The following is a 13,427-nucleotide window of genomic DNA, read 5'->3' on the forward strand; positions in this document are numbered from 1 at the left end:
ATTCTGTGTATTTATTCCATTCTACACCATGTATACATTTCTCATCTATAATTTAATACAAATCTCCAATATCAGACTAACTTTACCGTGTTGTTGGTTGGCCAGTGAAGTCAGACATTTGAACAAACGTGACAAAAAATAATCACTTTATTCAGTGTGAGTCAACAGGCGACAACATATCAGTGCTTTTCAACGAACGAACACAATGTGCAAAAATAAGTAATAATTAACAGTGTAGCAAAAGATCAAATATTTAAAAACATTATCATCTTATGTTTAAAGATTGGCTGTCTTCACAGAAGACGGTTCCCCCTAAAAGCTCCTGGAGGCAAAGTGAACGAAGAAGGTCCTGATCTCTTTGGGCGAGATGGTCACAGTGAACGCCTGGTCTCCGCCACGACGATACCTTTTGTTGTCTGAGACGAAGAAAACACAAACAACAAGGTATGTAAAGGGATGAGGAGACTCGTGTTGCATAGAGTGTACATATTAAAGTCTTTCTCACTTGTTTTTTCGTTATCTGCAGTCTTCCACTTCCACCTCTGCAGACGGGTGATATCCCAGGTTCCTGTCAGAGAACGCTCCTCCAGCTCTTTCACTTCCCCTATGCCCTGCAGGACTTCCTGCTCACACAGAAAAGAACCATTGAAAAAGAAAAAAAGATGATCCGAGGCTTTCCTCTTGCAATAATATGACATTAATACAGAGAAAGTATTTTTCTTGCACCTTCAAGTTTATTGTGACTGGCTTTGAAAGCTCAGGGTCTTCTCCCTCCTCAAAGAGGTGCATGATTCTCAACAGGACCCGATCGTAGTCCGGCTCCGAGTGCAAATCCTTACCTAGAAGTACATCACACAACAAAACTAAATACACGTTTCAGAAGTGAATCCCCAGACAAATCAGAGAGGACTTTAAAACCTCACAATACAACCCCCAGTATTTGCCTGAGTTTAAGCGGCTGAGGTGAACATCGTGGTCAGAGCTGTAGCTCCATCCGGGGATGCTGAGGCTGAGCAGGTGGAGGTTGGGCGGCAGGAGAACCGAACGCACGGGAGAACGTTCTCTGGGTTCCTTCTCCTTCCAGGATCTCTCTAAGTGTGCATGAGGAAAAACTGCTAAAAAAAAAACCCAACCCGAAATGAAATCTTTGATGCCACGCAGCCCTAAAATGACTCACGAGGTTGGTCAATGGGCATGATGACAGGTCTGTGCTGCAGCTCTATGGCCTCCCTCTGGTAGAGCTTGGAGGTGACAGCGATGGAGCCCAGCAGCATCCACAGGGCGGGCCTCACCACCGAGCTGTCGTTGAGGGTCAGGTTGTAGCCGAGGTTCCAGGGCACGTTGCTCCAAAGACGGCGGTGGAGCATGACCTGACACACCGGACGTTAACGTATGTGCGAGTACACACCATATGAGAAATATGCACTGCGGGCCTTTTGGTACCTCTAATTGTCCGTCGGCTTGGCTGGAAACACCGTGAGCTCTGTCGCTGACGAGCACCAGTCTGCCGAGCTCATCCTCAATATAGGCTGCCCGAACCATGGGGAAGTAGTTCTGCAACATGCACATTATATATATATATAGATTATTCTATAGTAAAACCTGTGTTTTTCTTCTAGAAATCCAGGTACTTACTCTTGCTAAAGTGTTGTTGGTGTACTGCCTGTATCTCCTCTCCATCATCTGATAGCCGTTGTCGTCTGTGTACAGGGTCCTGTTGTTCTTCAAGGAGGAGCTGGTCCTGAGGACGACCTCCGTGTTGAGACGGAGGGGCCCCAGCGAATAGGTCTGCTCCAGCCTGTGGCACCGCGGTCCGCTCCCAAAGCATTCTGGGACTCGGGTGGTGATGGAGTAGGCGTAGTCTTTATCGCTTTTCTCTCTAGACGATGCAATGTGTCAGATTGTGAGAAAGAGTGTCACATATTCGGGTTCATTTTTACCGCACGACAAACTGGTTCACCGTACCCACCTATAGAAGCGCTGCCGGATCTCGGTCACAATCTTCCCGGGGATGATCTCCATCTCCACAGCCTCGTACGCCCACACGGCTGACCCGTTAGCGCTGAAGACGTAGTTATCGGAGATGGGCCCTGCTTTTATATCTCCATTTGCGTGGTATTCCCAGAAATCCTGCGTCACCATTACTCTCCTTTTTTCTGGCCTGCCGAGGACGACATAGAGGTCAAAGTTCAGAGAGTTACATTGACATGAGGGAAAAGCATTTTCAAATGATAAAAGTACTTCAGTATATCGGCATGCGGTGCAACATAATCTGTAGATTCTTACAGATAAGTGATGCTGTGCAGTAGATTTGTATCCTGGTCAAACATCAGCATGTAACACTCATTCATAACAGGCAGGAGCCTCCTCCCCGTTTTCATCCAGTCACAGATGTTGCGTCTCTCGAACGAAACCCCTTCGGCGTCATAAGTCCGGCCACACTTCCTCCCGGAGCATTTCTTCACGGAGAACTTAATCAGGTATTTCCTGTGCTGAAGGCCTCCAAGTTCCACCATGATGAAAAGATCGTAGGTCACATTGGAGTGCGCCGACCCCTGGATCTGTAACAGACAGAGGTGGATGCTACTGCTGTCATCTTTTCTCTCTTCTCTATTTAATGCTACTGCTACGCTGTGATTAATCATTATCCTGTAACTGCCGCATGTAACCAGCAAAGTTCAGCAAAAGTTACATAGTTCAGACCACATTTAAACATTTGTTACGGCCAGTTTTTCTTTAAAGAAAACAATAAAATAAACAACCTGTGCAGGCACTGGTTGTCCGTCGTCATCAAAGACGGCTGCAGTGGGGAAGGATACGGTGAAGTTGACGATGGTGGTGATGTTCCATGCTAACGGGTTGTAAACAATGACATGTTGCTCCAAAGGCTGATGAACACCTGGGATGAGGAGACGAAGGACTTGTTTATTTTAAATAATGGCCCAAACTACTCTTCATGCCATGTGCTAGCACTGAGCTTAAAGCACAAGTTGTAGCAGGCCAAAGTAAGCCGCAGTCCCCTTGCAAAATGTTCACACCATTTTTGTGGTAGCGGCTGCCGAGCATGCTGGGTAATCCGAGGTTGTGGGGCAGCAGGATGAGTGCGGCCAGAAGCTCATCCACTCCCATCGTGGCCTGCATGAGATGCCGCAGGTACATGTCGGCCACCTTGGGAGACTCGGTGCCGGTGATGCCATCGTGGTGCTGCACCTAAAACACACATTTTTATCATCTATTTGACCACGAACAGACGCGATTTGCTTTATGTTTCTGTTAAAAGGAGTCATATATTTTTGATGACTTACCTCTGAGACAGCCCAGCGAAGCGCCTTCAGTTTATCCAGGGCCCAGTCTTTAGTCACAGGTCCGTCGGGGAAGCTGACTCGGTACCGGGTGAAGAGAGTCTCGGCTGCGTGCAGCCGGGAGCTGGCCTGGCGCGCCACTCCTTTCAGAACATTTCTGGAGGCGTAAAAGCCCGTCCACGCCTGGTACGGTTCTAGGAAATAAATAAGCCACAGTAGATAATATCCACAAGAATATTCTCGCTTTATATCATATTTTAGGGTTTAAATTCTTACCAGTGGAATATGGTAGAAAATCTTCACTCCCACGAGGCTCCCAGACAAGATCTGACTGGTGGATGGCTTGGAAGTATTCACCAACAGTGGCATACTGGACTGTCACCCCAAACTCTTTGCTGTTCTGGTTGATGTACTTCATGAGAGGATCCATGTTGTTGAACTGGACAGATGAGTTGTAGAACTGTTTGTCACAGCCCTGAAACACGAGGACAGTGCAGGGTATTTCAGTTACATGTTCATCTACGAGTAAATAATTGTAATATTTCTAAAAAAAAAAAGGGCCACCAGTGCCTGTACTCACCCATGGCCAGAGCACATGGTTCGTCCTAAACCAGGCGGCCCTCTGCTTGATGTTCTCCACCATCGTCTCGGCATAGGCCTGGACTGTGTCCTTGGTGACGGGCAGGCTCATGTTGGGGTAAACTCCGTTTTTAGGGGGATCGGGGAACAACGCAACTCCATTCCAATAGAAACCAGAGCTAAGACGAAAGAACATGTTTGTCTATTCAAAAATACAATTTTTATAAATATGGATGTAGAATTATGGTAAAAATTATACTGAGTGAGTCAAGAGTTGAAGATACGTCTGTCTGTTACCAATAAAGAGTCGAATCATGGACTACCTGTTGGAGAACGGCAGGTGAGATGGGGTGCAGTAGCTGAACTGGTCCATAGTGTGAGTGAAGATCTGCTGCTTCTCTTTTAGAGACGGAGAACCTCTCCATACAAACTGAAGTTTCTGTACAAAAATGAAACAGATAAACAACAGGCTGTGACTATTTAGTTCCATTTTAAGGTTAGTTTAATAATGCCAATCTACTTTTCTGGTGATAGTGTTTAAAAGGAATGTGTTCTTTCAGTTTTAAATGTGTACTGCGGTGAAGCTTGTACAATTTGAGTATTCCCTTCACTGGCGGCAGTAGCATCAACTCGTACCTTGTTTTTCTGCATGCTGTCTTTAAGGTCATAGTCAATGCGGGAGACGAGGTGGGCGTTGAAGCCGGCCAGGGCAAAGAGGACCGGCGTGGTCGCAGAGGCTCCAAATGGATCCACGTGCCAGGAAAACTGAGGACGCACCCCGAACGTCTCGTAGAGGAAACCGTGTCCCTCTGAGACAGAAAAAAAACAAAGGTTTCTACGCATCTTCTTCTCTCAAACTGGCATTTACAGGCGCAGGCAAACACGGCGCACTACCTGTCATTTGTAGTATCTCGTCGTCTAGATCAGTTACAGCCTCGTCGTGCATCACTTGGCCCCCGATGATGAACTCAAGTCGACCCTCTTTAACGAGCTGACGTACCTATAAAGCAAAGCAAGCCATAAAATGTGAAGTACTAAAACCAGGATATCTCAACCTCTGATGCACTCTTGTCACATTTCTTGCAAGTCCCCAAACTTTATGAATTATGAGCGCAATACGGGAGTGTCCCTTTAAGAGAATTTTGCTTGCAGGTGGTTTATCAAGACTGTCTTGCATTATTTCATGTCGGTACAGAGTATGGACACATCACGTGTCCTCACTTGTGTCTTATGCGCGTCTGTGGCCACAGTGTCCCACCACAGTCGAAAGAACTCCTGCTCCACAGCGATGAACCTGCGGTCTGCGGCCTTCGACAGCTCCTCGGTCACACTGGTGTACACATTGGCTGCATAGGCGTGCATACTCTCCTGTGGGAAATACACACTCACATATATATTATGTGAAATGAAAAATGCACATATTCATCCTCAATATGTGGATATAAGTGGTTTAGTTAAAGGACATAGTTAAACAGCAGGCTGTGCACTATATGCTTGTCAAGTTTAACAGCGTGTGAAGAGTTTGGTGACAGAAACGTACCTGAATAGTGTACACCCAGCCAACATCCATGTGGCTGTGAGGAATTACAAATGTTTGAATTGGCTTGTTTTCTCCTGCTGTGTAACAGCAACAAAGAAAAAACACAACAACGGCTAAATTTCTCATCTTTCTAGCACGTGAAAGTAGAGTAAAAAAAACTCCGAAGGCTAAAAAAAAACTTCTTCTCATATCTTAAATCTTCACCCAGACTTCCTTATTATTGTTGTGCTGCAGCATGTGACCCGCTTTGCTACGGAACCTCAAAAGGACCAAACTAGCTTGACGCCGCTTTTTATCAACGCTCGCGTGTTGGTGACCTTCACACCGGAAATACTATATGTAAACACTGCGAGCACTTGGAGGTGAAAGTGTAGCACCCAGTCCAACAATAAAAATGTCAAAAAATCAGAGAATAGCGTTGGTATTTGGAGGCTTTATGACGGCTGTCGCTGCGGCGTTTTACCCCATATTCTTCTACCCGCTCACGCACAAAGAAGAGTACAGTAAGTGGCTGACGGCTCTCCTACACGTCCAGTTACACAAGCAGACAGACTGCTTGTTTTAGGTAACATTAGCTCGTTTGTTAGCTAACCTGTTATTTTGTACCGTGTCAGTCTTTTCTCATTCATTTATTCATAGTGAACTGTGGGTTTTATGTTCTGTGCAGAGTTTAAAAGACACCCTGAGGTTTCCTCTCCTCTTTTCCAAAAACCATAAACAAGTAAACCAATCGAGACAAAGACAGAGTGGTGCCAGGAAAATTCATTCAGCTACATAGTTGTGGTTTCACTGTATGTCTTTGTCTTTTTTTTTTCTTTTTAGTCTGAGCCAGTTCTGGCCAGCTATGATGGAAAGCTAGAGTCAGGACACTAAGACTAAACTCAATCCAGTGCAGACAAAGGAGAACAATAAAGATACAATGTGACAATCTTGTTCATGACTCTGTACTGTTCTCTCTTTGCTAGGAGATGTCCAAAAGGTGAACCGCACAGGAGTCAACCAGGCAGATATCCAACCCGTAGGTGAGGACACATGGTAGATGTTTTTAGTCTACACAACAGGTGTAACATATACCTGATGGCGGTTGTGTAGACTGTTGTAGAAAGACCTCTCATGCATCTATCGGACACAGATGGACTGGTTTGATGAAGTTCTGTTTCCTTTACGGGCTGCAACTAAGGAGTATTTTTTTTATAGTTGATCAATCCATGGATTATTTTCTAGATTAATCGTTGGTCAATAGTGAAAAAGGTCCATCCCAGTTCCTCAGAGTCCAAGGTGATGCCCTTAAATGTCTTGTGTTGTCGGTTCAAAACACTAAGATATTCAGTTATGATAAAAGCAGGACATTTCCATATTGGAGAGGCTGAAAACAGCCGACATTTTTGCATAAAACAATTATTTCAACGATGAATCGATTATCACATTATTTTAATTCCTTTTTATTTTTGTCTAGTGCAGTACTTGCCAACTTCTCTTGTTTGTTCTACTTAGATTAATGGGGTTTAGCTAGTACTTTAAATATGTTGAACAGATGTTTGGTGAATGAAAATTAGATTTGATTGCACATTCTGTTGAAACAAGCGCAGTAAGAGGAGTTGTATGTGTATTCCAGTGCCTTAACCGTGGTGTGATGTTGCAGTTACACGCATGCTGACGCTGTTAATTTTGTTATATTTTATTATTTTGTCCAAAGGTGTGCAGGTGTGGTCTGATCCATTCAAGACTTCAGGCAAATGACAACCAGTGGCGGCTAAATCCACTGACGCTGATGAAGACTTTGAACAGACAGCGCCTGCTTGATGAGTGCTTGGTGTGCGCGTGAGTGAATGCTTCCCAGAATGTGCTTTGGGTTGTAAGTGATTCCTTAAATCCTATGAATAAAGTTTAAAGCTCTTATGACTAAAGCACTTTTGCGTTAATGTGTCATGTATTCTGATGACAGACAAACAATCAGTGGACGTGAGACAAGAAGCACAAGTTTCGCTTTCTACCCAAATGTGCTGCTGGATCTCTGTTGTCCACTAGGGGGAGCTCCGTGCCTATCTGTCGCCACAAAAGGCACTGAGCCTGTAATGTTTTGTTTGTGCATCTTAAGATATTTTGGAAAAACTTCTCCATTTCCAAAAAAAAAAAAAAAAAAAAAGCCTTGCTCTGGTATGCAGCCTGTGGAAAATCATAATAAAATACAGCGGTTCTGTTTACCCGTCCTCTTTACCAGAATCTCTTTTGACATTTGATTTTGATTTAGTTCACATAAGAGTCCTAAAAAAAGCGGTTCAGCAGATGAGGGACAATGTCCAGTAATGTGCAGTATCATTTTTCCGAAAATGGAAATAGTAGAGACACGGTTCTTCCAGGACACATCACTCTGTATTATCATTTCTGTGTCACAGACACAGGGTTTAACTGTTTAAACGGCATGTGACTCCAGCTGTGTTTCGCCCATAGGCTGAAAGGAGAGGGCAGAGCTCCGTGGTCGTCGTGTTTAAAAATCCTACTCGATGCGATCCAGACTCCCTTTACGAGTCCATGGGTGCTGCAAAAAGCAGAGAATACCAAAACTACCATTTCCCCCCCCCCCCCCCCCCCCCCTGTACTTTTGTGGTTTCCTGACATTGACCAGCATCCCCCCCCTTTTTTTCAGCGTTTGGTTCATCAAAGTCCTCTTTGGAGGAAACATAGATTAAGAGAGGGCTAAAGCATGTGTTTATGGTCCTTCAGAGACGGTGCGTTTTTTAAAAAGTTGCCCATAAATCTTTCGCAGTCCCCCTGATGTAGCCTGTACTTTCGGACGTTTGGGACCATTTCGTGAGGCCTACCGCTAGCAGAAAAAAAAACGACTGCGCGAGCCAGCAGCGGCCACTCTCCTTCTCAACCCCCCAATCAACAAGCCCCATTGTTTATGAGAGGTTGTTATTGTTGGGCTGCAATCAGAAACAAGAGAAAACTCAAGAGCCCGGCTGTGCAGAGGCGTCCAAAGTAAAGAGAGCAAGGGGTGAGAGAGAGGGAGGGGAGGGGGGGGGGGGGTTAAAAAGCAGAAATTCCTCTCATTCCCCGCTGGTGTTTTCCAGATTCCTCAAGCGACAGCTTCTCGGGCTGCGCGAGTGAAGTAAGCGACCAGAGGGGAAATTGAAGCTAACGGCGAGAGGAAGAGAACCACATTCTTGAGGGGACGCGTCACCTACACACAGAATAAAGAGAGGGAGAGAGAGACACTCGATCTCTGTTAACTTCGCCTGGCAAAGTATGTAACAGGTTGTGCAGCATGTCCTTCGTCTCGCTCGGGCCATGAATCAGTGTTTTTGAATCGCTGTGACATTTCATTTCAAACGTGATTCTTACGTCTGTCCATTCAGAAGAAGCAGGGCCTCGAGTCTGCACCGGGTTATTTTTTTATGGCTCTGTGTTGCCTCGTCCTCCCTTTTTTTTGTGTCCCATTCAGCGGAATATGTAGATAGACACCCATCACTATAAAACGTTCAATAGGGTCAGAGCGCGCTATAAACCAACATGAACTCAACAATGTGGCCCCCACAGCACTTTTTACTCTCCCACTATTAACCCATCACACAAATCTGCCCCAGCTATTGAGACGGTGGCACACAGTCGCTCCGAGCGGTTTGTCAGGCGTGTGTTTTCCAGAGTGGCAGATAATTGGCCACGGTTTTCCTTACTAATTGCCATGGGAACAAGGGTTGACAGACAGGCCACGGGGGTTGGAGTAACAGCCGAGAGCATTCGGGGGGGGGGGGGGGGGGGGGGGGGGTGGGGTTGTTTAAAATACGAGCGGAGCGAACGCCTCGCTTGAGTCAAGTGTGGAAAACAGGACCAGAAAGTAACAAGTGAACAAAAACAAGAACTCTGGAGAGCTCTGAAGAGCCTCTCGACGACACGGCGGCATTCATGTCTAGTTGAAGGGAATGAGTTTGAAGTGCTACCGTTAGGGGGGGACTTCTTGTTCTTCTTTTTTTAAATGTTCTTATCTGCAAATACACAATTAATTAATTAATTAGCTCCATGCTCGCATGTAAAAAATGTATACGAAAGCGTAGACTGTATATAAGAAGTGGACGGAGTCACTGTGACGTCACGCAGGGCATTTTGGCTGTTGCCATCTTGGTTTTTTGGAACCACACTGTAAATAACAAGGTAGCCCCGCCCTCTGCTTTAATCGTCTATTTCACTCTAAATGGGACCATGATTTACGAAATGAACATCCTGCTGTATTGATGAAGACTTGAAACGAGCAATTGAGACCATAAACCCATGTTTACAATGTTTACTGAGGTAGTAAATCAAGAGAGAAGTAGTCATTTTCCCATAGACTTCTATACAATCAGAGGCCTTTTTAGCAACCAGAGGAGTCGCCCCCTGCTGGCCAGTAGAGAGAATGCAAGTTTAAGACACTTCCGCGTTGGCTTGACTTTTCAGAGCTGGATGAAAGGTAGTTAAATGTACAGATGATTCAAAGCAATGGAAGTAAACATGAACATTAAAAACAGTCCATAGAGAGGTAATTCATAGCAAATAAAAAGGACTCCAACATCAATATGTGCACGTTACAAGAAAGTGGACAAATATCCACATATACAGTATACATGCAATTTATAATGCGACTTTAAAACAAATTCAGAGTGCACTCACACACACACACACACACTCACAGTCGGGTTTTCTCCCACATAACTAGCAAGAGTCTACACTTCACATCTCAAACACTGCTGCTCAGCCTTGTTAAACAATGTACCGGAGTGCTGTCCACATTCTTGGGTCAGCAGGCGCACGGCTGTGGAAACAGATAGCACAAGTCTGAAGCAATGTCTAAAGGAAGGAAAAAAAACAAAACAAAAAAAGGGCTCCGGCCAGGTTCGCAGCAGGAAGGCGAGGCAAAGTGCCCCAGTGACAGTGTGGTCGGGAGCGAGCTGGAGTTACATTTAGTGCGTTCAGTGTGTGCGTGTGTGTGTCATTCAGGAAAGGAGGCGAAGAAGTTCCTCGCTGAGAGGAACGCAGCATCCCCTGGGGACTAAACTGTGGTTGTGGAACTTCCTGGAACTCCAAACATTGTGTGTGTTTGCGCGCTTTTGTATTATGTTCATATTTGCCTGAAGCAGGACCACAAATAGATAATTATGGGGTTTGTTTTAGGTCTGCATCTCCACTGCCCAGTCGTGAAGGCATCGCAGTTCAGTCGAAAGCTGTGTGCATAAAGGCTCGATGGATGAAGGGGCGGATGATGCAATGATGAAACCGTCTGTATCGCTGCTTGGCCACTCAGAAATGTGTGAAAACATCTGTTTTTTAGCTGAGCTCATTATAAACATTCATCCAGTGATTAAGAGGTATTAAGAGTATTTAGCACAATTATTTTTATTTATTTATTTAAGTGACACGTTACTGGTGCTGAGCATTCCTTTCTGTTTTTGGAGGGGGTTAGCATGCTAACATGATTTTAGCTTGGATTGCCATGAAATTTTGTACTAACTGTAGTGATGCCTCACCTTTTCATCCCGCACCGTATTCACGTCAAATGTTTCATTTGTCCGATATTTGTTTCGTACCAAATACCTGCGAATGCGATGACAATCCCCATCCGCCTCGGTACTTTACGCTTTCTGCTCATTAGCAGACGTTAGCATGCTAACGCGCTGACCTAAATGAGGGATGGAAAACAGTACACCTGCTTCATCGACACGTTAGCGATTTTGACATTAGCATTTAGCTCAAAGCACCGCCGTGCCAAGTACGGCCTCACAGAGCAGCTAGCGCGGCTGTGGACAATTAGCATTTTGCTGAGATCACTTCGCAATTAGAGCGCAGATCACAGGCCGAATGGAAAAGATGAATGTTGGGAGGACTCTGCATTACTCAACCACTTATACACACACTTCTATCTGTTGCACAGTTCATCACATGTAGAAAATGTGTCCAGTAGAAAGAGATGCAGCTATATAAAGTAAATAATTACAAAACAGACCCTTTAGAGACACACAAAACACATGGTCTCCATTGTGTTTATGGTTAAACTCAATGGGTTCTTCTTTCTTCACAGCTCTTCATGCAGCCAGCGAATGGGATTAAGCAACACCTCAGAATGGGGTAGGAAACTCTCAAATGTGGCTTCGGAGGGTGCCAAAAGCCTGTCGCTGGGCTAATGTCCTCATATGGATCAGTAGAGGAAATGTTTAAGCAATTAGTCGGAGTTTAAGGTTGGAAAAAAAAAGCTATTATTTCCCCCCCCCCCCCCCCGTCCTTTTTCTCAATGTAGAGGAAAATCTTTGTTATGGACGGAACAAATCTGGCAGACCGTCTTTTCCTCCCTTAACGTGTCGTCCCATGTTCCACTGATTATATGGAACCGAAATGTTGAAACCACAATTACAATTAACTCGTGGACCGTTTGATTACCGTTTGAGTCCTGCTAAACCACACACACACACACACACACACACACACACACACACACACAGATTGAAATATTATTGTCACCCCTGCTAAACACACGCCATCACAGCGCCGCCGTCTGAGCTCGTGCGAGCCGAGCGACGGTCAATCACGTTATACGGCAGGTTTCCGTTTTACAGTCCCATTATAATCTTAATTTAGTTTTTTTCTTCTTATGCACTAAAATAGCAGGGCCCGGTTGTTGATTTAGGCAAGGTTACTGACAAATAGGGCCAGAGCTGTAAGCAATCACTCTGCTCTTCCGAAACCTCTCGGAGAGGCTAAGAAAAGAGGAGCGAGCGAGGAAGAGTGATTTATAAGGCACCTTAATACTTGACACGTTCATTCGTGAAAACAAGTCTGCGGCCTATCAAAGCCATCGCTTACATTAAAAAAACATGAAGGCCTCTTTTAAACAGCATCTTTTTTTTTGTTATACACTCGGTGGGCCAGTTTTCATTCATATTTCCTGGCACGGCGCTTCAGTCTGGGGGACTGTGTGAAAATAAACAGTTTAACCCCAAGACGGCATTTAAGAATTATATATCGTAGTGAACGATACAGAAGGTATGCAATTTCACAGAGCTGTTAAACAGCAGGCTACGCAGTAAAGATTGATACAAAAATAAATAAAAAATCTGTAATATTATGAGCTAATGTGATACACTGAGTCTGGTTTTAGTTGGACTCAATGTACCAGTGGGCCGGATGATTCACAGTGTTGAAAATACTCTGAATACCCTGCTATTTTCATGCAGCCCGACGAACTGCATCCTGTTATTAGTGGTTGGCACATTAATTCAATAAGTCAAACCTGTATCCTACGGCATAACAGCAGCTGCATAGAAGGAAATGGCTTTAATGGATGTTTAGCATGCACAGTGACGCGTCATATTCGGTGTGTAATTTCATTGTGTGTGTGTGTGAAGTGAAGACGGTGTGCCTCTGTGTTCCTCGTGGGTTTTCATTAGGGCCTTGTGGATGACAACAGAATATATGACTTGGCTCCGGACGGGAATTCGGGGGAAAGTCATGGAATTTTGGACGCCTTGACGGAACGCAGGCTGTCCGCTGTTGGCCCGATCCCCACCGAGGAGGAGGAGGAGGAGGAGGAGGAGTGTGCGTTTGTGTGTGAGGCCTTCAGGACATCTTCGGGGAGCTGACCCAGAACAATGACAGGTTTACAGCACCAGGCAGGCGGACTCACATGTGGCCAAAATCAAACAGGGAGACCGGGATTGCTCTGAGCGCTGTAGCAGATTTGGCACAACCGGATCGTCCAGATGATTAGTAACTCTGGTAATCTGTATTTCGGCCTATCCAGGGAGTCTACTGTATCTGCTCGATGCATCTACCGTCCTCACGTAGTCAAAAGAATAATCCATGAGGAATTAAACTTAGATTGTTTTGCTGATGAGCAACAAGCGAAGTATTTCAATAACTTCTCCAGGCAAAACCTGCTGATATGATATGATTCACATCATCGCTTTCAGAGCTGGAGACTTGAGGCAAATGCATGTCACAAGAATGAGGACTCAACTTGGATCTGACTTAACTTGGGT

The 13,427-nt window shown here is 45.1% G+C and overlaps 2 protein-coding genes across 3 annotated transcripts; one reads left to right on the forward strand and one right to left on the reverse strand.

Annotated features, from left to right (window-relative positions):
* Positions 1-129: 129 nt before the first annotated feature.
* man2b2 (mannosidase, alpha, class 2B, member 2) lies at positions 130-5,674 on the reverse strand. Its single transcript, XM_076092691.1, has 19 exons — positions 5,422-5,674; positions 5,103-5,249; positions 4,776-4,881; positions 4,518-4,690; positions 4,205-4,320; positions 3,883-4,060; positions 3,579-3,777; positions 3,306-3,496; positions 3,039-3,210; positions 2,763-2,899; positions 2,287-2,561; positions 1,970-2,161; positions 1,636-1,879; positions 1,444-1,554; positions 1,178-1,370; positions 945-1,091; positions 727-839; positions 506-623; positions 130-416 (listed from the first exon to the last, which is right to left on the reverse strand). The coding sequence occupies exons 1-19, from the start codon at positions 5,608-5,610 to the stop codon at positions 313-315; spliced, it is 3,105 nt and encodes a 1,034-aa protein (XP_075948806.1). The 5' UTR covers positions 5,611-5,674; the 3' UTR covers positions 130-312.
* Positions 5,675-5,738: 64 nt separating this feature from the next.
* Positions 5,739-7,638, forward strand: smim20 (small integral membrane protein 20). Of its 2 annotated transcripts, none has more exons than XM_076092692.1 (3): positions 5,739-5,924; positions 6,387-6,439; positions 7,118-7,638. In XM_076092692.1, exons 1-3 carry the CDS (start codon positions 5,816-5,818, stop codon positions 7,244-7,246), a joined length of 291 nt encoding a protein of 96 aa, XP_075948807.1. In that variant the 5' UTR covers positions 5,739-5,815; the 3' UTR covers positions 7,247-7,638. The 2 variants fall into 2 exon arrangements, with proteins under 2 accessions (XP_075948807.1, XP_075948808.1); XM_076092693.1 differs by having other exon boundaries at positions 5,743-5,924; positions 6,387-6,443.
* Positions 7,639-13,427: the final 5,789 nt, after the last annotated feature.

This window comes from Anarhichas minor, unplaced genomic scaffold (assembly GCF_050575085.1).
Source record: "Anarhichas minor isolate MPS153535 unplaced genomic scaffold, ASM5057508v1 ptg000016l, whole genome shotgun sequence".
Taxonomy (NCBI): Eukaryota; Metazoa; Chordata; class Actinopteri; order Perciformes; family Anarhichadidae; genus Anarhichas; species Anarhichas minor.